We start from the raw sequence: 24,171 nt of genomic DNA, 5'->3' as shown, positions 1-24,171 counted from the left end.
CGGTGTTTTTGTAAACAAAAACTTCAGTGATTTGAGAAAGAAGAATAATTTTAATCCAATTATGTACACTGAATTTTTAATTTGAATTGTTGTTCCAAGCTGCGACCCACTAATACAACCCAAATTTACATAATTCTGCATTTTCTGTTACTTTTTGTGGCTTGCAGAATAATATGCATTGCTCATGAAAGTGATTAAGGAATTATTGGATTTTGAGGTATGTATTACAATTATTTTTTTATTTTCTGAGGTACAGAATGATTTGATCTTTTGTTCAGGTGATCCAAAAACAGAATCAATAAATCAAAAATGATAAAGATTGTGGCTTTGAATGAAGAGTCCCTCGAAGAAAGTGACGAGGAAGACGTCCATTTGATTACAAGAGAGGCTCAGGTACGCGGACTGCAAAATATAAAGACGGATTTCATTATTATTTTCCCCACATAAAACAATCTTTGATATATTAAACAAAAATTACATAAAAGGAGGACCAAGCTGTTGTGCAGTACAAAGAAGCTCTTGAACTGCAACGACATGGGGAAACAGAAAAGTCCGCAGCTATTCTTAGAGAATTGCTTGCAAGCAGTTTGATACAAGAGGTATGTACAGTTTTGAAATGAAGCAAACAAATTTGTTAATAAAATACTGATTTATTTGGCGCAGGTCGAGAAATCATCTATCAGGCAGTATCAGCCCCTCCTGGCCTTGAAGTACTCTTGCTTGAAAAATTTGGCGAACCTAGAATTAAAGGCAGGAAACAAAGAGGATGCTCTGGATTTCTTTCTTCAAGCTGTACGCTTGGATGACACTGATGTTTCCCTTTTATACAAAGTGGGATGTCTTGCCGAACAGCTCAATAGATTTGACTTGGCCGCAGTTTCCTTTCATGAGGTTCACTTTATTTAAAATTGTTCAGAATTAAAATTTTAAACTTAAATTTTTATTAAAAGGGACTCCAGTGCAGCCCGAATCATTGGCTTTGTTTGGACAGGCTTATCACAGTGCTTTACGCTACTAATGGCTACTTGACTTGTCTCAGTTTTGTTGCAAAGGGACTAGGTAGAGATCCTGAGTATACAAAATGCTTGGTCTTGAGGGATGCTATGCTCAAGGAATCGCCATCATTGGCTCAGCACTACAAGGAATATTTCCCAAATTTGTCAGTGCCTTTATTTTCACGTTTGATATTTGTTAAAGTAGAATTTTTTGCAGACCACTTTCAATGGAAGGAACAGCAGAGGAGACGGCTACTTTGGAAATTTTGAAGGAAGCGTTGGAAATGAGAAAGAATTGGAGTGCATCAGGAAAGATCAAAGAGCGGGGGCCTATAGGGCTGACAAGGCCTCTAGGCTCACTTACATGGCTCTGTCTGGCAGAAGAGCTTTTGAGATTGTTCAAATATGTTAGCACGGAAGGAATTGATGCGGTTAGTTGAATTTCTTTTTACAAGAATTTTATTAAGCAAAAATTTTAATTTCAGACTTCCAGCCAAAAGGTAGATTTTGAGAGGATCGAAGAAATTGTTGCTGAGTTTACATTCAACGATAATGATGAAGAAATGGATGTTGATGATAGATCTGAAAAACAAGGTTTTTACATAATTTATTCATATTTAGGTATATAATTATCTTGTATGATCTTAAAGATGAGAATGAAGAAGCAAACTCAAATGGAAGCCGGAAGCACAGAAAGAGGTTGTTCCTGGAAAATTGGGTGCTTGGTGGCCAGCGACGCTCTGCCCGCGTTCGGACAACCACTCGGAAAGACGAAGACACGTCTCTAGCCGATTCTCTGAAAAGGCTAATACCCATGTCACTTCTGCCTGATTGTTTGAAAGACGGAGGTCAAAGACTGATGTTAGATGACAATTCCATGGACACAATGGACATGTTCAAAATCTTCGAGGAGAAGAACCAAAATCCACTGCGAGTGTCCTCTAGGAGACCATCTGCTAATACTGTGGCAAGTATAGCTGAGAACATAGCAAAAGAAGAATATTTCGGCACTGAAATTGAAAAGCAAGAGGTGACGGCATTCATTGAGGAACACAAGGAAAACTGGGGCGTTTATAATCTGATAATCGATTATGTGAAAATTGTAGTGTCTAAGTGCAAACTAACATGGCCCCATAAACTTGTGTCTGCTTGGATTGACTGTTATCAGGTATTAATTCCATTTTTGTTTCATTCTCCATTAAAATGAATATCGTTGTTTAGATCATGAGAAAGTCTCTTGTCCACGCTGCCCCATTATCAAAAGAGATTGACGACTGTGAATTGGAAGAAGACGCCCGGCTTTCATTCCTGCATGCAGAGCTGCTCTCTGATAGGCTCAAGCGGCAGAAAGGCAGGTCTCCACCTATGGTGCTGCTTGACGACTTGGCCCAACTGCAACTGATGACCTGTTGGACAGCCGAGGAAGCAGTGACAGTCAACTGGCTTCGCGCCCACGTTGCTCTCCTGCAGAAAAATACTGACTGGGCGTGCAGCTCCCTGCGAGCTGTAATTGAACAACTGGAAATGTTCCCAGATGGAATTACCTTAGTCAACTGCAAGGGCACAATAAATAAAGATGAAACTGAGCATCTACTCTCGTCGTTAGAGTGTAGCCAAAGTCTGGCGGGCGCTGAACAATTTTGGCGTCAAGGAATGTGGAAACAACTTGCCGATCTTTTGGAAGGCAGTTTTCAGGTAAAATAATTTTTAATATGGAATTATTTGTCTAAAATAATTGTGATTAGGTTCAGAGCCAATTTGAATTTCGACATATCCAACTTGAAATGTTTGCTGATGCACTTGTACGACTAGAGGATCCGCTACGAAGTTTCCTCTGGGCTGAAGCGTCTCTCCATGAGTCTGTTGCGCACTATCTCAACAACCAGCAACCTGAATGGGCATCGTGCATTGAGAAGATTTTAGCTTGTCTGGTTTATTGCCTTGATGAATATGGAATGGAGTCGACCATTGGCAGCTTACCTAGTGGCCGCTTATCTAGACTCTTTCAAGATCTCTGCCAAATTGTGTGCGCCCAGTTGGAAACAACAGAGATGGTGATGCCCATTGAAAGTGTCGACCCTTGGATTCTCCTACAGCAAATTCTGGCTCACGAGGAACAAAACAGAACAACATTTGAGCTTCAGGCAGTAAATGAGGGTGATGAACCTGACGAAATTCCAGCATCGATATCAGTCTTGTTTGTAGCACACGAACATCTTGGTAAGTTGATGCAAACTACTAATAATGAGCGTTAGTCAAAGAAACTTTTATATTCAGGTCGTCGTTCTTGGTGTTGTGCTGACGATGGTTCTTTGCTGCTTTTTGCTCTCGACCAGATTGTTCCCAAACTGAAGAGCGAAGAGTTTGCATCATTCCGAAGCAAACTCTCTCCGCACATTGAGCAAATGTTCTTCTGTCTTTATGAATATCCCACAACGAAGAAACCCAAAGGCCGGTCCGCTCTTCAGGAACATTCGGTGCCTCACATAGAATTAACCTTTGAAAGAGCACAGCTATTGCTAGAGTTTTATCGTCCTGATGAACTTCCAGAGTTTGACTCGTACCGAGTTGGCTCGATAAGTGTAGATGCTGAGAATTTGATCAAAAAGATTATAACTCTAGCACCTCAAGAATGCAACCCGCAGAAAACACTGGAAAACCTTCGACTTTGGATTGAAGGAAAACTCGAAAAGTTTCCACCGACTGAGCACAAACTTTTGCCTGAAGGCTTGAAGGACATAAACTATCTGCTAGCTGACTATTACTTTAAGAACAACGAGCTTCCAAAGGCTGTCAGATATTACATGCTGGACTTGTGCCACAACCCTAGCCGTCTAGACGCCTGGGCTGGAATGGCGCTAGCAAGAGGTAGTCAGCTAGAAACACAACTAAACTCCTGTAGTGCCATAAATGAAACAGATTTTATCAAAAGGTAAAAAATACAATCTTAAACAAAATTATTATTGTTATTATTATTAATTAACAATAATTTTTTTAGGGCTGAGAAAGCAGAAAAGTGCTATGAACAAGTCATGAAATTGTCAGAGGGCAGGCACACGGTAATCTGCATCGAGTATGGGTCGTTTGTGTACATGATTCACTCATATTGTGCCCGTCTTCTGAAACAAGCCACCGATACGCTGAGCATTGAACAGTTTGAAATTTTGGAAAACAAGAAAAGCTCGGCTCTAGACACAGCCGAATCCTGTTTCAAAAAAGCAATGAATGCCTGGACACAGGGGTCCGAAGAAGACCAAGACGAGCGCTGGCTGCACCACTACATGCTCGGCAAAGCAAGTGAGAAGAGGCACCAAGACCCGTGGCAGGCCCTTGAGCAGTACCTTGAATCAGCAAAATTGCTCAGTGAACACAAATCGGCTTACCCCGTCAAAGTCAGCTACACCAACCCAACTGAGCTGAGCATTGAAGCTCTGGAAGTTCACTATCGTATCCATACGTGTATCCTCAAGCATTTGGAATTCCACGAAGGAAAGACTTTACCAAATGCACAGAAGGTTTTGTTTTATTTTGATCTAATCAATGAAAAAATATTATCTGTGAATCTTTTTTTTTTTAGTTGAAAAAAATACTTTTGGGACAACAACAAGGTCCTTTTGGTGCCGATAATAAAGATGATTCTCGTAAACGAAAAGCTGAGTTGGAACCTGGAGATGTAAGCAAGAAGCCTAAACAGGATGAAGGTCTACTGGGAACTGCTCAACCTGAAGAAAATCAAGATGAGCCAGCCAGAAGGGTTTCGCAAGAGAGCAGCACCACCATCACAACAAGCACTTCACACTCGACCTCCAGCTCCTCATCATCAAGCGACGACAGCAGCAGCTCTAGTAGTGAGAATGAGAAGCAAGCGGAGACAGTGCCTAAAGTTGAGGAGCAATTTGATCCGCTGAAAGGTAACATACTAATATTTATTTTCATGCAAAACCTAATGAGTTTATAAAATTTCCTTGTAGATCATGGAGAGCTTGTGGACTTGTGCTTGGCAGCTCTTGAGGATTGTGCCATTCGATTCCCTGAACATTACAAATCGCTGTATCGCTTGGCTCAATATCATTTCAAATCAAAGCTTCGGAAGGATGTAAATAAGTGCAAAAACTTTTTGCTTGGACCTCATCCCAACACTAAGTTGCATGGACTTTTCCAAGATCGGAAACCAAGCAACTTTTTTAATGTAAGATGCTCATTAAAATTGCAACAGTGCAATCGGTAATAATTACTTTATTCTATTTTAGGGTGTTTGGCGCATTCCAGTGAATGAAATTGACAGGCCAGGGTGCTTTGCCTCGCACATGTACCGCTCCATGGTTCTGTTGATGGAGCTTGTGAAGGAAACTAAGGATTATCGCATGTTAGTTGATCTATGTCTACAGCTAAAGAGGACCCCAGATCCAGACAAGTAATGTCATGATTGAATTCTAAAAAGTATCTTGATAATTTTTTTACTAGGAAATATCTGCGAGATAATGAGAGGAAAGACCTCAGCGAGCAAGCTCTACTTTTGGCAGTCCAAGTAATCCGACAAGTCCTGAAAGATTCTAAGCCAGAGGAATTGGTTTCTTTGATTGTGGAAATTTACAAAATGATGCAGAAAGTTCAACGAGTGCAACAAAACAAGGAGCCTCAAGCTCTCGGGAAACTTCTTTGTGATTCTTACTCGCTCCATCTTCTTGGAAAGGTTTGTTTTTAATTAAAAATCAATAAATATTCATCAGTGCCATTAAATATAGATTGATCCAAAGGCGACGACCATTGATGCTGCCATGAAATTTGCCCAACAAGAGCTGGCTCGGGCAAAGATGGCTGCAAAGGCAGCTGAAATTACTTCCATCGCCTCAAACTCCAGTGCATCCGTATCAGATTCAAATGTGCCGTCAATGGCCACTCCTGTGATGCCAATGGTAAATTTTAAACTTGTGTGTCTGCAGGGACTTCAATTAACTTTATTTTCCAGCCGATACGCAAACCACCAGCTATGCCAGGAACCTCTCGACGTGGTCGTCCCCCACTCAGCCGGCCACCTGGGACAACAAGTGGTCGCGGAAGGGCAAAATCTTCTCCCTACTCAAATTACTTCCCTAATCCATTTGGACAGCTGGATACAGCATCTTTGGGCTACTTGCAGAATGAACTGATGCGCCAAATGATGCAGGGCTACACGGCCGCGTTAACATCGGCGGTTTCTCAAGTTCCAGCAATGCAGTCCATGCAGTCGATGGCTGCAAATGCTGCTATGTCTTCTATGAGTTCTATGGCAGGAACCTCGGCGCAGCAGGGACTTGCAAACAACTCCCCAATGCAGAAAATAGCCAAAAGTCGGCCAAATCTCTCCGTTACTCCAGTTGGCCTCGAGAAGCCAAAATCTCTCCCCAAACACAACACTCAAAAGACTGTCAAGAGGCTGCTGGAACAGTCAAGGAAAATGCTGGAAACGGCAAGTAGGATGCAGCAGTCTCCTCGTAAACAATCCCCCCTGCCACATTTGCCACCAGGCATCGTCGCCTCGGCAATCCCTAAGCAAAGCAGTGGGCCGGTGAGAAGTGCTGCTCCTGGTCCTTCAATGTCAAAGAAGCCTCTTATGGGTCCAGACACCCCAGTCACCCTTACCAAGTTGCCATCTGGTGGGCGCAATTCTCCCATTTCTCTTGTCAAACCACGCCAATCCTCACCAGTCGAGCTCATAAGGAAAATGCCGACTCCGAAAGGTTATTCTCCGAGACCTCAAGTTCCTCAAGGGTGGCCGTCGGGCGGCTTGCCAAAGCAAATGCAGCGAAACCTGCCTCCCAAAAAGCAGCATTTGCAGAGACCTATGGGGTCTGCTCATCACACCAGTGCTCCGTTCGCGCCGAGACCCTCGACAAGTTCTCAATCCCATCCGAAACCACAGCCGGCGCACATGGCGAGCAGGATGCCGAGCGCACTAGCTGCGTCCGTCAAAGACTTCCACTTCCCCAGTGACATTTCAGTGTCTCACTCGGTTATTCAGCACACCAAGCAACACCAGCAGTTCAATCTTCCCAGTTCCATTTCTGTTACGCCCGCCCCAATCCAGCCCCCAAAGCAACTTCCACCCCCAAAACCACCCACACCTAAGGAGCAGCCCAAGAGGAAGCTGTCAGATGATATCATAATACTTGATTGACAGTAGGTTTTGATACTTCAATGCATCCCAAAATCCTAATTGATGTAAAACTGATTAAAAATCTCATTTATTTATTTTAAATATAGTCTATAGTGAAAAGAACAAAGTGTGTAATGATTAAAAATGTGTCCTCTTTGCTGCGTTGATATACGCGCGTAAATAAAATTATTTTTAAAATGAATCTTGAGTTATATTTTGACAAAAACAAAAAATAGGTCAACATATTAAAAAAATACACGAGGTTTGGCTAATTTTGTTCTTATAATCGACCAACCTGAGCATCTTAAATATCGGACTAAATGACGCAACCAACCGGCGTCGATAGCTCTGTGTCAAGTAACAGTAAATTTGCCGAGCCAATTCAATCTGCGCACAGAACATCATGGGCATCTGTGCAGGTAGCAGCGTTTTGATGCGCTTGCTGCTAATAATCACAGCGGCAGCAGCCACTCCACTTATCCGATTTCCTGTTCAAAACCAGAATGATACGCGGCAAGGAAAAGGTAAGCTTTAAAGTAAATTAATTTAAAAAAAAAAATTTAATGTTATCCCGCTGAAAAATTTACTGTTCTTTATGAGTTTACTTATTACTTTCCTCTTTGTGCTTCACGTGATTAAATTATAAAATTATAACCCACTCTCCGTTTAAAATTCCAATTCAACTGGCGAAATAATACTTTTCGTTAAAATCTTTTAGAATTTTTGAATTATTTTTTCACGAAAACGGTAAATTTTATTTATAATTGTTCTTTTTCTGGAAAATGAGAATAAAGATTTTCAATTTTAAATGTATTTGATTACATTTTCTACAAGCATTTTAAGCATTTAAAATTGTCATTATACATAATTTCAGTTCTGAATTTCCTCCCATTTTCTGGGACTCTCGAATGCTCGGCGGATGATGGCAGACGGAAAGGTATATGCCAAAATCCCTACGAATGTCGTCTATTGGAAGGTACAGCAAAGGGAGAATGTGCATTCGGTTTTGGAGTATGCTGCATATGTAAGTATTTTAATTTTAATATAAATGATCAAAATTTAATAAAAATTTATTTAAATAAAAATTAAAACCACGAGGATATGAAGTGTTTTTTATTATGTTTCAATTATATATTTATTTTGCAGTATATAAAGAAAATTAAACAATTTTTTAAGATATGAAATTTAAGTAGCGTTTGCACATTTTATTTTACAATATTTTTCGGTATTTTTAAAGTATTTTGATCAAATTTAAAACAGATGAAACTTCTTGCGGTGGAACAATTGCGGGGCGGATGGGTTACTTTGTCAACCCTGGCTATCCTTCGCCCTTACTGCCAGGCTCGCGAGAGTCAAACGAAGACTGCAGATTAAAAATTTCTAAAGCGTCCTCTGACATAAGTCAAATCAGGCTGGATATGGTCCATTTTACTTTGGTTTGTATTTTTTTTTTAATATTATAATTTTTCAATGCGCTTTTTATATATTAGGGTCAGCCCAACAGACGGACGGGAGTTTGCGAACAAGATCAATTCTTACTGAAAGGGAACACCAACTCCCGCCAATTGAAATTGTGCGGGCAAAATACAGGACAACATTGTAAATAGAAAGCGCAATCTTTTTTATATTTAATTAATAAATTATTTTTACTAATTTTTACCTAGTTTACTTTGACGTCGAAGATGATAATGTTGATCTGACAATCAAACTGGCAAGGGATCACATCAATCGATTTTGGGATATCAGGGTATAAATATTCTCCTAGTTTAATCAATAACAACTGTTGTAACGCAGAAATTATTATTTTAATTCCTAGATAACGCAAATTGAGTTTCAAGATAGGGCGCCAGCAGGTTGTCTTCAATATTTCACTGAAACTTCAGGTTTGATTTTTTACTTTTTTATTTATATCATTACATTTTAATTATTTTAACTTTTTAGGTGTTTTGCAAACAATGAATTTCGCTGACAACGGTCGACATTTGGCTGATCAAGATTACAATATCTGCATCAAGCAAAGCGATAGTAACTATAATAATTCTTTTATTTTTGACAAATTAAATTTGTAAATGAGTAATTTTTCAGGTATGTGCTCGATAATGTACGAGCCGTGCGATCAAAATTCTTTCAAAATTGGCCCACGACTCACCCCCTCTAATGGTGGTGGAGGTTTCCCTGGGGGCACTGGTGGCTTTCCTGGAGGCGCCGGAGGTTTCCCAGGAGGAGGCTTTCCTGGAGGCGCTGGTGGATTTCCTGGCGGCGCAGGTGGATTCCCAGGAGGCGCGGGAGGGTTTCCAGGCGGCGCAGGTGGACCAAGCGCTCTCGCTCAACCTGTTGAGGGTTCGTTCCTTTTTCTCTGTATTTTTATTAATTTTTTCCAATTCTCTTCTTGTTGTGAAAATTAATTTGAACTTAAAAACTAAAACAATTGAAATTAATTTGATATAGCAAAATTAATTATTATGAATTATTTATTTAATTATTATAAAATAATAATTTTAACGCAGCTGCGGATGACCCCATTCAAGCTGCAGATAGTGCAGATGATCCTGCTGCTGAAGAGGGGTCAGGCGGCGGCGGCTTTGACATATTCCCGTTTTTCCGCTCAATGCGCGAAAACAGGCAGCTGCGCCCGCAAGACTGTGATGATCGGATAGTGATGCCTTGCGACTCGGAGGATTTGATACCTGATAACCCAAGGGGCCCTGGAATATGCGACCTGCTTCACTGTGGAAACTCATTTTGCTCACTAGAGGACGGCATTCCTGGAACCTCGGCATGTCGAATCGAAAGCAAGTTTCCTTTTTTAAATGAAATATAATAAAGTAAAATTCATTTTCAGGTAGCACTCTTCCTTTCAACATTGCCGTTCATTTTGGTCCCGGGATAAGAGAAGAAAATCCTGAAGATAATCTCGGCATGTGCCTCAGATATAATCAACTGCAGTGCTCATAATTTTTGTTAATGATTAAAATTGCTCATGAATATTGTGGTACAAATTTTTTAAGGTTTTGGATAATTTATTGCTTATTTAAGAAAGCATGCAGGAAGCATGCTTTTGTACACTTGTTGCTATTTTTGCCATTATTTTCAGGGTAACTCATTTGCAGCCATACATTTATTAATATAGCTCACAATTTTCACGTCATCTATTATTTATTTTATTCTATATTTTTCAAATAATTTATTTCAATTGCCAAGATAGTGCTAAAAGATAAAATTTATTAATTTTGCAATGCTAGCTGAAGGTCAAAGACTGATTTGAGCAAAAAATTTACATAATATTCAGCCTAAAAATTTTCTTGTGGTCCCAATAAAACAAAAAAATATGCTTTTTATACATTGTTCAAAACTTCTCTTTGTATAATGATCAAAAATAGGTTTAAATAAACAATTTCACGTTTTTAACTTTATTTTGAGTTTTCATTTATCTCTTTGTTACGTATCATATGAAAATTTTAATTAATTAATTTTATTGTACTGTTGCATGCAACCAGTATTATGAAGAACCCATAATGCCATAAGGTCGCAAATCGCTTGCTAACCGGATGTGACGTTTTACATTCAGTACACTTTTTGAAGACTCAATTTCCAGCTCTGGCCATTAATTCGCAAAAAAACTACGCAATAAAGTGCTTAAAAATCACAAAAGATTTTTTCTCAGTTTCCAAAATCGACTCCGATCAATTTCAAAATCGACACCTTCGACTCTCAACTTCCGTCAAGGGAGGGGAGGTGGTCTATGCGATCGGCTGCCGCCATTAGTGCAGAGTCTCCTAGCGTGTGTGTGCTATTAGCATTGACAGTTGATGTAACTTTCGGAAGGAGTTTTGTTCGCATTTTTCACACTGGTGAGTAGATTCGCCCACCGCAGGCCGCGCGAATTTTCCGGGCACGCATCGCGAACGATCTGAGGACGCTCGTCGGCCCGCGTTTCTCCGTGGGCCGAGCAAAAGTCTCTTGACAGTCCCGGCATTTAAAAGGGGTGTGTCTGTCGCATCCCAACATCATTTCAGCAGCTTTGGGTCGCGGCTGCGGCCGAAAGGTCAGAGTTCAAGCTGGGGAAACGCCCTAAGCCCTGTCCGGCGAGTGTCCGATCTTTGAAAGGGGCCGTTCGCGGCCCACTTTGCAGTCGGGGCGGGGCCTGCTTGAAGGCCCTTAAGTGCCCTCCAAAGTGACTCATCACTCAAAATAAATTTAATAGCCTATCGTGCTGTTGTTGAATTAAAACGATTTTGATATAAATTTTGAAAAATCGGCACCGAGGGACCGAAACTGGTCAGTAACGCACAAGGCGAGCGTCCGAATTTTCAAACTGGGCGTGGTGAACGGTCACGTCGGGTGCTCGGCAAGAAGCACGATTTGGATGTCATTATCGCGGATTATTTCGGGCAAACAGAGAAGCCAAACACAATCGTGTGGTCAGTCAGTAAATCTTAGAATATATTTATGTTCACTGACAACTCAGCAGGTTGTCGTGGGGGTGGATTGAACTTTGTCCTGTTAAAAAATGTTAACAACGCCTTGAAAAAAAAATTTAGTTCAAGACACTTGTTATATTTCAATTAAATGATAATCCTGAAGGAATCCTTTTGATTTTAAATTTGATAAAAGTTTACGTATTTGAAAGATTAAAATTATTTTAAATTTGTCGGAAGCCTGGGAAATAATTCTATTCAGGCTCTGATGACGCCTCTGTAGCTTGCGTTTGTAGTTCGTAGATGATATCAGTGGCCGTTGTAATTCAGATGAATGATCAAATTGAGATTGAGGCTCAACTGGCGTGACAGAACAAAGCGCCGGACGGGAATACGAAGCGAGCTGCACAAAAGATTCCGAGCTTTCACTCTCATTTCTTGCCTCTTAAACTGCGAGCCACGCTTTAGTACACACTAATTGGATCAGCAAGAAAACAAATAATAATTCTCCTGATAAAATCTGTTTAAATATTGGCACAGGTATAAAGAGATAAAAAAAATTGTTATTACGCGAATTCCTCCGCTGGAGAGAGAGCGCGGAGTCACTCGGTCTGCAGTTATTAATATATTTATTTTCGGACATGACGTCACTCGTGTGAGAAGAAGAAGCATTTACATTTCAAATCAAAAAGTGTCTATAAATTTCTCAAGTCTCGCTCCATTTCGTCCGACTCAATGCGGCCGTTGTTGTGCTTCGCGCGGCCAAGGAGCAAAACGATTAATTAAAAACTTGAAAATCCCGGTTCGGTTGAAATTGCGAAAAAAGAAGAAGCTTCTTTTGAGTCTGGAAGGAGGCAACTTAGCCGTTTGAGTGGTCTCATTGTGCGTTCCGTGATGAGCAAAAAAAAGAAGGTTTTAGTCACGCCCGCATCGATCTTTTTTTTATGAATAAAAAAAGCACCTAAGCATTTTCTTTGGATTTCAGAGGAAAAGGTCACTCGGCAACTTGTCGCACCGATTGAAAAACTTTCTTTCCTTCTGAGAATCGGCGTGCATGATTCAATGGTCTACGGCACGAGGCGGACGGAATTAGAAGTCTAGGTGCAGGCAGGAAAATAGAGTACACGCGAGCAAGGGTTGGTTGGTTTTTGTGTCTCACGGAGTGCGCAACTGCCGCTGATCGATGCGGTTGCCACGCAAAGTGAGTGCAGCGAGCGAGGTGAGCCAGCGGGCGGGCGAGGGGGGCCCTCGAACCAGCCTTCCTTTTCCTCCTCGGTCCGTCTGGCTCGCGAATAATCAATAGTGACGCAGCCGGTGCGGGCGGGAGGCTGCACAGGCTGGAAAATCAACAGATATTTGCCGGAAAAGTAGGCCAGGCGCCAGCGTGACCCGACAACATGACCGCGCCGGCGAACGCGGATCCCACCTTTTTTTGCAATTGACGGAATTATTGCTTGTCGATGAGGGAAATGTCATATTTGACCCGAAAAACGAAATAAGTGTCGGTAACGAATCGAATTTCTTGGAAAATGTAATTATTACTTTAATGTTGAATGATATTTAATCATGATTTAAGTAAATTTTTAATTAATATTATAATATGAACAGATTTTCTAAAAAAAAAGGGATTTTTGCAAAGATTTTAAATAACCGAAGAAATTGTTATACACTCGGGGAGATGATCATGGAAATGAAGAGATCAGGCTGTTTCCTCGTTGCAAAAATTGTTTTTTACTAAAAAACAAATGGCTCTACCAGTTTCGGTCACGGTCTCCAACCCTATTTCATGAGCAAGATATATAAAAAAAAGTAGCAAAATTGAAAGAAAAAACACATTTTAACGTAAGAATTAAATTGATTTGCCATTTAAAGATTTTAATTTTTATGATAAAATGTGGTGTTTTTTGTGTTTTCAATTTGGCTGATTTTTTTTATTTATCTTGCACATGAAATAGGGTCGCGGACCGTGACCGAAACTGGTATAAAGCCATTTGTTTTTGAATAAAAAACAATTTCTGGAACGAGGCAAATGCCCGATCTCCTCATTTCCATCTAAAGAAGTGTTTATACTTAAATATGGTATGAAATCAGTTGAGTTTTCAAACTTATTTTAATTTTTCTTGGTCCTGATAATCTATCTTATTCGAAATTAAATCGTGTTAAATTTAAATACTACCAATTCAATTTCAAAATTTTTTTTAAAAAGGCTGGCCCTTTTTGCTGAAGGGATGTTTTTTTTTTTTAAATTCAAAAGCAATTTTTCACTATTTTGGAATATTTTTCACATAATTAGAGTAATAATTAACGTACAATTAAACCAATGATCAGTTCATTGGTAAATTTTATATCATCTATTTCGTTTCACTTCCTTACAAATCTTTAATTGTCGCCCTTGGCGTATCAAACTCTGGGTGCAGTAATAATTTCCTAGTTTATAATTGATTGCTCATGATATCAAGAACTGTTCCCGTAATAATGACTTTCAATGTCGGACTCGCCGTTCTATTTTATTGCATTCCACGTAACCAATTCTGACGCTCGTGGATAATTTACATTCGCTTTGAAACAAAGTTATATATTCCTCTGTTATTTTGCTTACAAAGGTGCATCGAATTTCAAAATAATGGTTAAGTGAGCAGCAGGGTCGAGAACCGAAGGTTGCTTCTCTGACGATGAATAGCAAATGAGCATCTTGAAACGTGTTTTCGCCACATTAGTACATACAAGATGGTGAACATATCCATCTTGCCTTTTTTAAAAGCTGCCGGCATAATGCACCTCGGTCAGTTTCAAAACGTTTACGCGAGGCACTCCCAAATTTCCTCTCTGTTTGGACAGATTTTTTTTATTCTTCCCAACTGACGATTTGGTCGTGGCGGCCTCGAGCCTGCTTTGAGTGCAAACGCACATAAAAACAATGATCTTCGTTAGTTGGCCGCCGCAGCAGGCAATTAACTTGTGCGGTTTCTGTTTCTGCCTGGCTGCTGAGATAAAACGTGATTGGCCAACGCCTCGCGCTTGTACTCGCTCACAGTCCTAGACAAATATTAGTCCTATCAGCAAACGAAATGCCGATACGCTTATAGCCATAAAACATGAATCATTCCGCTCTTTGATACCAACCCCGAGTGATAACAATAATAAGTCGAAAATAAATATGGCTTTTATTTACTTGCGGGACTTTGGAGGATTCATCTTGGCACACAGGGAGCTTTTCTCTCTGGAGATGAATTTCATTTTAAATCTAAAATCAATTCGATGACAAAATTATTTTTCATGATACTTTGGTCGAAATGATTTCGAATGAATTTTTAAATTTTTATCAGACCTTTATCAATAATGCTCCTCTATTTTATGATGCTTTATAAAATTTAAGGCTTGTTTAAATATTAGTAATTTGAGTTTTATCAAACTTCAGTAGTAAATTTTTATTATATCATACTTTACAACCCATTTTAGTTCCACAAAATGGGCCAAATATAGGCTATAACTTTAAGATTTTTAGAAAACATGATCTTACATATAGGAATCCAATATTTACAGACAAAAATCGAAACACCCGCCCAAATTGATAAACAAAGAAAGCGTAGAGGGTTTTTCCATAGTTATTGGTGCCAAATTTGCTTTAGCGCTTGAGTGCACCGCAGATTATTTATAGCCATGGGTTGAATGAAATGAAACTCGCCGAGTGGCTTGTGACGATAAATTCGCTCCTCTCCATTATACAAGCAAGAATATAATAACTCGGATCAATTGGGCAGGAAGAAAACTCAGAAGAAGCGAAAGTTCTTTCTTTGATTCGGTCGCGGTGGAGCAAAAGTAAAACCGGGGCCAAGAACTTTGAAGCTTTCATTTTCAATTCACCCATCAGGGGTCAGCATTTTTCTCATTCCTGGGCCTATTTTTGTCCCATTGCCAAGGCGCACGGGCGAGACGAAGTGAGAAAAAAAAGCGTCAGTGTCCCTAAAGGCGAACCGTTTCTCTTTCCGTTGCACCACAATTATATTGTAGCCACCTCCGGCTCCGGCAGGGCAGGTTGCTCAAGTTGCTCCTCACCGGCGCAGCGCCGACCTACCTAGTATCGCTCCGACTTGTCATAAACGTAATTTGAGTTCGCGTCCGTGAATGAACTCCCGACTTATATTCAATCGCCACTTTTATTGAGGAAAACTTTGCGGTCTCCGCAGATCATTTTCACAGAGATCCTGCGTGTTGATTTTAGCTTATTTATATTCATCAAGGAAAAAACCGTTGGTTACAGGCTGCAGACATGTAAATGACCGGCCTAAATGAAGTCAATCTGCACGATTTCAAATAATTATGACATATTATTTTATCACGCTTGCAGAAGCTTAAAATATTAATTAATCTGTTAATTCTTTTCTTAGACCTTTCATTGAAAATAAATTGTGTTATTTAATGTCAATAAAATTGAAAAAAAAGTAACAAATATTATAATAGAAAATATTTGGCTTTTTGAAACTAAAGATTAGGAAACACTTCCATCTTCACTCATTTTTTATTATTATTTTCATGTGTTATTTTCAATGTGATTTAATTATTTATTTTATTTATCTTGGTACCCAAGTAAAATTAACTTTGTAAAGCAAGGAACATTTTATTGGACTGCCCTTGCGAATCTGAATTCGCTTCGAATCTGATTTCAGTTGAACTTGGGGTATGAACTGAAACCCTTGAAGAAAGCCTAGAAAGCGAGACATAAATAATATGCATGATTATTTCTATTAAATATATTGTCAGGGCTCGATAGCAGCAAATCGGAAGTGAGCGCCGGCCTGCCAATTTATCGTGATGCAAGCGAAGTGTCGCTGCTCCGGTCGGTCACTCGGCCGCCACCAATTAATCAATAATCCGTCTTCTCCGTTTCAAGTCGCTTCGTTTTGTGATTTCAGCAGTCAAGCTGAGAGATGGCGGACACAAGCCAGTCCGAATTGGTCACCACCACCGTGGTCACGGAGCACACCAATGGCATCGAAGAAGAAGAGGACAAGGCCAAGATGAGGCCAGCAGACATTGACGCTGTAAGTCGTTTTCGCTTTGCAAAATTTGCAAAAGTCTTGACGCTATTGATGCTATTGAGGAAGTCTTAATAGTTTCCAATGCTAGCGTTTAAAGAATTTTGTTGACGCATTGAAAATTCAAAGCGATGACATGCGCGTCGTCGCAAGTAGGTGAAGGGCTTAATAAAACAATCCTTTCTCAATCTAAAGAATTTTGCTCCATCAAAAATAAATTTAAAGAAAGAAAATGTTTAGGAATTAAAATTTATTCTTTAAGTTTCAAAGTATAAGTATTATTAAATCATTATTTAACATAAATTTCTAGCCAATTAATTCCAATTCTTATGATTAAATGTGTGTCATTATTTTGGTTTTGTTTAGGACGTGAAAGAAATGGAGCGTCGCAAACGCGTGGAGGCGATCATGAACTCGCGGCTGTTCCGCGAAGAGCTGGAGCGCATCATCGAGGTGCAGATGCGCGACGGCGGAGGCGGCACCGGCGGCCTCATGCAACAGATCTCGGACATCATCGGTGCCTCCAGTTCCAGGGGCATGGGCGCAGGGCCGCGCCACTGCGTGCTGCCCATCAATGACATCCGCGGCGTTGAGAGCATGGCCTACGCCAAGGGCGAAAAACTGCTCCGCTGCAAGGTGGCTGCTATTTACCGGTTGCTCGACCTGTACGGCTGGACGCAGGGCATCAGTGGACACATCACGGCCAGACTCAACCAGGACCAGGAGCTTTTCCTAGTGAACGCTCACGGTCTGCTTTTCCATGAAGTCACTGCTTCGAGCCTTGTTAAGGTTGACATGCAAGGCGTCATCATCGAGGCAGGTGAGAAAAGTGTACAATTTTGTAAATCGTAATTCAGACGAAATAAAATCTTGTATATTAAATATTAAATTTTTGTAATTTCAGGAACCACAAATTTTGGCGTGAATGTGTCCAGCTTCATGCTCCACTCAGCTATTCATGCAGCTCGCCCCGACCTAAAATGCGTCGTCCATGTCCACACTCCTGCTGTGCTGGCCGTCTCGTGCCTAAAGTGCGGCCTGTTGCCTCTCTGCCAGGAGTCGGTGGTCATTGGTGAGGTCAGCCAACACCCATACACTGGAGGCTCTCTTGAAGCCGAGGAGCGTGACAAAATCGCCAGAAACTTGGGCCCCATTAACAAAGTTATGTTCCTGACCAATCACGGTGCAGTCTGCTGCGGCGAGTCCATCGAGGAGGCCTTTTACAACGTCTACAACACGGTGCTGGCTTGTGAAACCCAGGTACTAAATTTTTTTATTTCTGTTAACAATGTTTGCTAATTTTCCTCTCAGCTGAAACTAATGCCTGCCGGCATTGAAAACTTGGCTATTTTGAGCGAGGAAACTCGCAAACAACTCTACGATGCTGCTCATGGTGCTGATGTCAAGCAACAAGATGGTGCTGGAAGGAAGGAGAGGCGAATGAAGGTCGGCGATGTTGAATTTGAGGCTCTAATGAGGATGCTTGATAATTCCGTAAGATAATATTGACAGTCGCAATTTGGACCACTAATTTGTTGTTTTTAAAGGGCTTCCGAACTGGCTACCTGTACCGCCAACCTCTGATTAAGAATGAGCCGCCCAGACCTAGAAATGACATTGAAGTCCCACCAGCAGTATCCTCTCTTGGATTCCTACTCGAGGAGGAAGAGCTCTATCGCCAAGGGTGAGCAAATATTTTGGATTATTTAATATTTTTTATTGAAAATTTGTCAAAATCAGCTACCGCCGGTCCGGCAAAGGCACAGACCGCACGAGATGGCTGAACTCGCCCAACGTGTATCAAAAGGTGGAAATTCTGGAGACGGGCACACCTGACCCCAAGAAAATCACCAAGGTAGAGGTCATCAAGTTTGAGCAGAAGTAGCTGCCCGTCAGATACTGGGCTTAGGAAGCATATTTAACAAGATGCATTTATTTCACTCCATGATTGAGCTAGATGGACCTTTTTTGCCTTTCCTTGCAACTATATTAAAATAAATAATAAAAAGACATACCCACGCATTTGAGCGATACCGAACATTTTTGGATTTTTCATAACCCAGCTGCCTGGTATCATTAGCCCTGAATATTTAAATTTTTCCTTTAATTTTGTGTTACTTTTTGTTTTGTGTCGTGTTTTACATTTGGTTTTCTTTTTTGTTTTTAGTGGGTGGATGTGAGCAATGATGAGGTAAACCTGGCGACCTAAATATTAAACCGTGACATTTTTACAATTTTTATATAATAACTCTTCGGAATGGCGGGAAATTTGTTTGCGTGTCTTCTTTTGGCAACCTTTTCTGTTGTTTTAACTAAAATGTCTCCTCTTGCTCAAATCTTCTGTGTTCTATTTCCATTCTTTTTTGTAGCTGAAAAGCACTGCCTGTTTGATAAATGTTTAAGACAAAACCTATGCGTTAAGTGTTGTCCGACCTTCGCGTTTCGAAACTTTTCTCAACAGGCGTGTTCCTCGGCCACAGAAAATTTATGTTTACCCGAAGGTCTAACTTCACCTAATGCTGGTTTTGTCATTCTAGTGGGTTGCTGAAAACTCACCGACTCACTCGAGTACGCCCGTGAGAATCGAAGGTGCACTTCAATTCGTGCCGAAGAACACTAATCCCAAGGAATTCAAGAAACTTCAACAACAGGTGAGAATTGACATGGGTGGAGGTTTTTTTTGTCTAATTATTAAAGAATTGATACAAATTAAAAATTTTTAACGACTTTGGTTTGGAAAAGTGTTTGCAATCTTTAATCTTCAAGTGGTTGAGTAAAAGTCAAAATTTATTTATCGTTTCCAAAGCTCTTGATTCTAAACTTGCAATGAGTGGCCTTAATTGAGATAGTAGAATCAATGTATAAGTGAGCGTGACGTCACGCATAATATGGCTGTCTACCACTGGCATGGTGCCAGCGACTTTATTTGAATGCTAATTACATTCAACATCTGAGTGGGTTATCAGTATGGCAAGCTCGGTTTAAAAAAAACGTGACGCTATGACAAATATGCAGCCAATATTTTTAGCGTGTCTTGACCTAGTAAAGTTATGAGCCAAACAAGGAAGCTAAAAATATGCGGAATTCTTTTGCAATGAAAATCAAATAATTTTTTTTTTTTTGTAAATAAAATACCTGAATATCCGTTTTATGACAAATCGTGTTGATTTCTGTAGATCAAAGACAACAGGAGAGCCGACAAAATCTCCGCTGGACCTCAATCGCACATATTAGAGGGTGTCTCGTGGGAAGAGGCTAAGAAGCTACAGGAAGCCAATGCCGCCGCCCAGACCAATGACCAGGTTATTCTCGTGGGAGCAGCCTCCAAGGGCATCATTCAGCGAGGCTTCCAGCACAATGCCATGGTGTACAAAACGCCATACGCCAAGAATCCATTCGATCAGATTTCGGATGCGGAAATCGAGAAGTACAAGAAGGACGTGGAGAGGAAACAGAGGGGAGAGTCTTGTAAGATCACAAAAATGGCAAGCTTCAAGAAAAAAATTATCTTTCAATTGTCCAGGTGATGAGGATGCCTCCGAAAGTGAGCCTTTGTCTGCACTGGACTCAAAGGGCCGCCGATTCCGTTCACCAACGTCACCTTTGTCTCCTGCTTCGGAGACAGAGGAAGAGAGTCGTGACGGTAAGTTTTGGCCAATGTTTTCTCTTTCTGGTTTAACTGAAGAGAGAAGGGGTTTGAAGAGTTTCCAAGCGTTGCAATATAAATTATATATTTACTCTCACGTGGTTTTGGGAACACGATTTTTAAACCTTTTTCTGGGCAACACACAGGCCACCAGGTGCTGAGGATTGAGACAAAGCAGGTGCCGCGAGCTTCTAAGGCGGAGGTGGTGTTGAGTGATGGTTAGTACCCGGCTTAGGTAGTGCATGCCCTATTTTTGCATGTGTGTATATGTGTGTCATAGGAGACACAGCTGGCGCCGTCCTGGTGCTCACTAAGAGGCAGACGATGCCCGTCATGACTATGAGAAGTGTTACTAGAACCTTGTCTGCACGATTTTCCCTTCAAGGTACAGCACGCACTGCCCCACAGCATGATCGATTAACCCATGTCAGTCGTCCCCACTCACAGCTTTTGTCTTGGTTGTGTTTGGCACTATATGTTGCACGTCTTTTGGTGTTTGGTGATACCGATTTTGGGCAAAAACTGATCGAATCATTTTATATTTTAGGAGAGAACACGGTTAACGGAGATGACGCCAACCAGTCCACATTCTCAGAGGTGCTTTTTCCAACTTTTGCTTTCGGGGCGACGGTTTTGACTTGCTTTTTTTCCCCAGGGCTCTCCTACCAAGGACATGTCAGAGGAATCGCCCAAGAAGGACAAGAAGAAGAAGAAGGGCCTGCGCACCCCATCCTTCCTCAAAAAGAAGCAGAAAAAGAAGGCCGAGAAGTCGGCTGAGTAAATATACAATTTCAAATTCAGCATTTGGTTTCTGACCATCGTCAGTCAGCATCACTGTGCATGAACATTCTCTTTCCTTTCATCAACAGACAAAATTCTTGTTGTGGTCGCTAAATTATTTATTGAATCATATTGTGTGTGTGAAGTTTTCATAGTTTACCCCGAGGAAAAAAAACAAAAGTTGACAATTAACTTGTTACGCGTATATTTTTGACAATTTAAATTTATGATCGGTCCAGTCATTTTAAATTTACAAAACTTAATATTATTTATCCTAAAAAGGAGATGATATGCTACAACTACCCAATGAAATTGACGGAAACTCAAAAAGAATTAAATTTGTGGGCAACTAGTTGGTTGGGCGGGGGCCAAAATGGTCCCGCTGCTTGTGTCCGACCAACCAACCAATGACATGCAATGCACAGCTATGTGTCACGGGGGTGCACTACACCGATCGCCGCAATTCGCTCTATGTTCAGCACCATGTGCATTTCTCTTAAATGGCCCTGCCTGCACAATTGAATTCTCCTGTACGAGGCCACTGTGGAACAAATTCATTGACCTGGTGCTGCTGGTGTGCTGCTGCAAAATGTTGCAAAATTGAACGGTGCATGGCTGACCACTTTTTGTGGCTTGTAAGCTCACCACCCTGTTGCTAGGAATGGCCCTCGTTTGGCCTGATTGATGGCTTTTAACAATATTATTTGACGAAGTGATATTAATCTGAGGGCCCGTCTCATGGATGCCGCTGCATTTCTAGTGTTTTACCTTTGGTCCCTCATCTTGACCGTGCTTATTGATTACTAAATATTTTTACACCACGGTGTCCAGAGATTTTTTACATACTGTTCGTGTAATAAATTGGAATGCAGATATGAACGATTAAGGGAAAAAAGCACCATTACTTTTTTTTTATTCTATCGCTTGTTTTTTTGATTATTAAGTTATTGTGTAAGAGCCCCTCTTGTGTGCCTATCATGGTCTGCTTGTGGTAGCACTCAAATGTAATTTGGAATGTGATGATTTTTTTGTGGAGGTCATCGTGTATTTTTAAGAACTATGAATCAATGAATAATTAATTACACACATAATAGCTTGTAGGAAATATATATGAAAAAAAAATGAAAGAATTATGCTGCTGCACCATGAACCATGATTTTAAAAAAAATACTAGACTGTAGCTTTCTCTTCAAATATTTTTTTGAAAGCTCTCAGCGTATGTAGAATTTTTAAGTTTTTTATCCTAGAACACACAGTTATTACATAAATGATTAACTTTTATTGTCTAAGTGCTTGTGAATCAGCTGTAAAATTGTAGTAAGGAGATTATAAAATTATCCAAGCAAACGCTTTTCTTGTTTTATTTTGACAAAAATTATCCAGATCAATAAATTATTATAACCTATGCAAGTAAAATAAATTAAGAATAAGGCTCCAATCTTGTGAGGCAATGGCACTTTTCCAACAGTTCGTCCCGACCTCTGCGAAATTTATTCCATCTTCTCCTCTTGCCTCTCGATTGCCCTGTTCACCCATTCCGCCAATTCGCCGAGCGATCTGGAGCTCCTGAAGAAACTCAATTCGTCATCGTCGTCGTCTTCCAGCACGTCGTTGTTCTCCTCGCTGGACACTTCGGTCGGTTTCGTAGGTTTGCTCGGTTTCACCTTGTCCTTCTTCTTGTTCCAAAGCCACTCGAGCAATTTGACTTTCGGCAGCCACAAAAGTGTCATCATCAAGTAGATCTTCTTCACCAGCAGTTTCAGCACGAAAAGTTTGGCCAGGAATTTGAGCACGGTGCTCAGCTCGAAACCGCCGTGGCCTTTGTCCGGCTCGGAAAGCTCTGCTGGCGGAGGAGGTTCGGACATGGTGTAGTGGTGATGAAAGTGAGGCACTCCGTAGTACATCGAAGGCTCCTTTTTCTCCTCTTTAGAGGGTCCGTAGATCGGCGCAGGGGCGCTGTACACAGGGTAACTGGGCTCCTGCTGTTGCTTCTGTGGACTTTGCTGCGTCCCCGCATGATGAACGTGTTGGTAAGCGTCGAGATACGAGTCTCGGGAATCTCTGTGCTGCGCTGGCTCTTGTTCTGCGGCGGCGGCCGCAGCCAGAGCAGCCAGCAAGAAAATTGCTCGCCAAGTTCTGCAACATATTAAAAAATTAATTTACGTGATTTTCAAAATAATCTTTTAAATTTTTTTTAAATACTAAAGAAAAATTAGGATAAAAAATTTAGATGTAAATCTTGAATAAGATTTCAATAGTTTTTTGTTGTAGTAAATTTAATTAAATTTAAAAAATTTAAATTGCAATACAAAAAACTTACACCATTGGTAGTTGAGGAGACACGGAGACGTTCTGCCGACTACGGCGCTAGATATCAAGTGGTATATCAGCTACGGTGACACTTGGGGACATAAGAGGAACCAGAGGAGGGGACTCGAAAAGGTGTGTGCGAGAACAATGATTGTTTGGCACAAATAGCAGGGTTTTCTTTGTCTTTTGATCCGGTTTTTTTGTTTAACATTGCAAACAAGAATCTCATATAAATAATATTATGGAAATCACATGCATAATTATGATTTCCGCCGTGCCTTCAAAATATTGAATTGAATATTCAAGCAAGTGTTTCTCCCGAATTCTTATGTTATAGTTTTTGCTTTGATAGTTTACACGGCAAATAAAAATTAATTGTCTGCTTCATTTTTACACATTAAACTTAGAATGCAAATGTTGTATTTTTTATTTAATAATTATTGTCGCAATAAAATTTGTGAATTTTTAAAAAAATTTTTAATTATTTTTCTGCTTACAAAATTAGCTGAACATTTATAACTTAATTTGAGTTGTTCTGGAAGTGTTAATTGTGCAAAAATTTTGTTTTGGCTTTTTTCTTTATATTACAAAGTCAGTTATAATTGAAAACTTCGTCACCATATTTTTATCTAATGAGATACTCTTCAGATATAACATTGCTGTCTCATTATCTACGTACTTGTCATTTCTATTATATGAGGCGTTCGATGTAAGATATTTTATGAGCGCGCCAGCAATAGTTTTTGAAAAGCCTCCAGTATATTTTTCTGCTCTCGATTTGTTACACATTTCTAATTCAAAATTTTGCGAGCCACAACTTTATTTTCCTAGATATTTTACATAAAAAGTG

The 24,171-nt window shown here is 40.4% G+C and overlaps 4 protein-coding genes across 11 annotated transcripts; 3 read left to right on the top strand and 1 right to left on the bottom strand.

The window, feature by feature from the left end:
- Positions 1-6: 6 nt before the first annotated feature.
- Positions 7-7,327, top strand: LOC132202275 (calcineurin-binding protein cabin-1-like). Its single transcript, XM_059629090.1, has 18 exons — positions 7-217; positions 279-393; positions 486-599; positions 664-891; positions 951-1,159; positions 1,213-1,426; positions 1,481-1,589; positions 1,646-2,163; positions 2,217-2,690; positions 2,741-3,215; positions 3,273-3,927; positions 3,994-4,510; positions 4,573-4,906; positions 4,967-5,184; positions 5,246-5,409; positions 5,460-5,688; positions 5,741-5,911; positions 5,965-7,327. The coding sequence occupies exons 2-18, from the start codon at positions 310-312 to the stop codon at positions 7,150-7,152; spliced, it is 5,901 nt and encodes a 1,966-aa protein (XP_059485073.1). The 5' UTR covers positions 7-217; positions 279-309; the 3' UTR covers positions 7,153-7,327.
- A 205-nt stretch (positions 7,328-7,532) lies between these two features.
- LOC132202413 (uncharacterized) lies at positions 7,533-10,544 on the top strand. Of its 2 annotated transcripts, none has more exons than XM_059629318.1 (10): positions 7,533-7,655; positions 8,006-8,155; positions 8,392-8,567; positions 8,622-8,730; positions 8,796-8,878; positions 8,948-9,014; positions 9,073-9,156; positions 9,217-9,471; positions 9,639-9,923; positions 9,974-10,544. In XM_059629318.1, the coding sequence occupies exons 1-10, from the start codon at positions 7,535-7,537 to the stop codon at positions 10,084-10,086; spliced, it is 1,443 nt and encodes a 480-aa protein (XP_059485301.1). In that variant the 5' UTR covers positions 7,533-7,534; the 3' UTR covers positions 10,087-10,544. The 2 variants fall into 2 exon arrangements, with proteins under 2 accessions (XP_059485301.1, XP_059485302.1); XM_059629319.1 differs by having other exon boundaries at positions 9,639-9,927; positions 9,978-10,544.
- A 283-nt stretch (positions 10,545-10,827) lies between these two features.
- Positions 10,828-22,358, top strand: LOC132202244 (protein hu-li tai shao). Of its 7 annotated transcripts, none has more exons than XM_059629033.1 (15): positions 10,828-10,982; positions 16,463-16,591; positions 16,952-17,405; positions 17,490-17,845; positions 17,897-18,079; positions 18,133-18,269; positions 18,326-18,440; positions 18,753-18,776; positions 19,123-19,236; positions 19,762-20,053; positions 20,109-20,228; positions 20,378-20,449; positions 20,512-20,616; positions 20,779-20,828; positions 20,887-22,358. In XM_059629033.1, the coding sequence occupies exons 2-15, from the start codon at positions 16,478-16,480 to the stop codon at positions 21,010-21,012; spliced, it is 2,262 nt and encodes a 753-aa protein (XP_059485016.1). In that variant the 5' UTR covers positions 10,828-10,982; positions 16,463-16,477; the 3' UTR covers positions 21,013-22,358. The 7 variants fall into 7 exon arrangements, with proteins under 7 accessions (XP_059485016.1, XP_059485019.1, XP_059485021.1 ...); XM_059629034.1 differs by having other exon boundaries at positions 10,847-10,982; positions 16,466-16,591; XM_059629035.1 differs by lacking the exon at positions 10,828-10,982 and adding an exon at positions 13,064-13,080.
- LOC132202245 (uncharacterized) lies at positions 22,346-23,440 on the bottom strand. Its single transcript, XM_059629041.1, has 2 exons — positions 23,332-23,440; positions 22,346-23,147 (listed from the first exon to the last, which is right to left on the bottom strand). The coding sequence occupies exons 1-2, from the start codon at positions 23,334-23,336 to the stop codon at positions 22,502-22,504; spliced, it is 651 nt and encodes a 216-aa protein (XP_059485024.1). The 5' UTR covers positions 23,337-23,440; the 3' UTR covers positions 22,346-22,501.
- Positions 23,441-24,171: the final 731 nt, after the last annotated feature.

The sequence above is a fragment of the Neocloeon triangulifer genome, unplaced genomic scaffold, assembly GCF_031216515.1.
Source record: "Neocloeon triangulifer isolate White Clay Creek 2 clone unplaced genomic scaffold, ASM3121651v1 ptg000015l, whole genome shotgun sequence".
NCBI classification, from domain to species: domain Eukaryota; kingdom Metazoa; phylum Arthropoda; class Insecta; order Ephemeroptera; family Baetidae; genus Neocloeon; species Neocloeon triangulifer.
The sequence above is the reverse complement of the archived record's forward strand: the minus strand, read 5'-3'. Positions and strand labels throughout refer to the sequence as shown.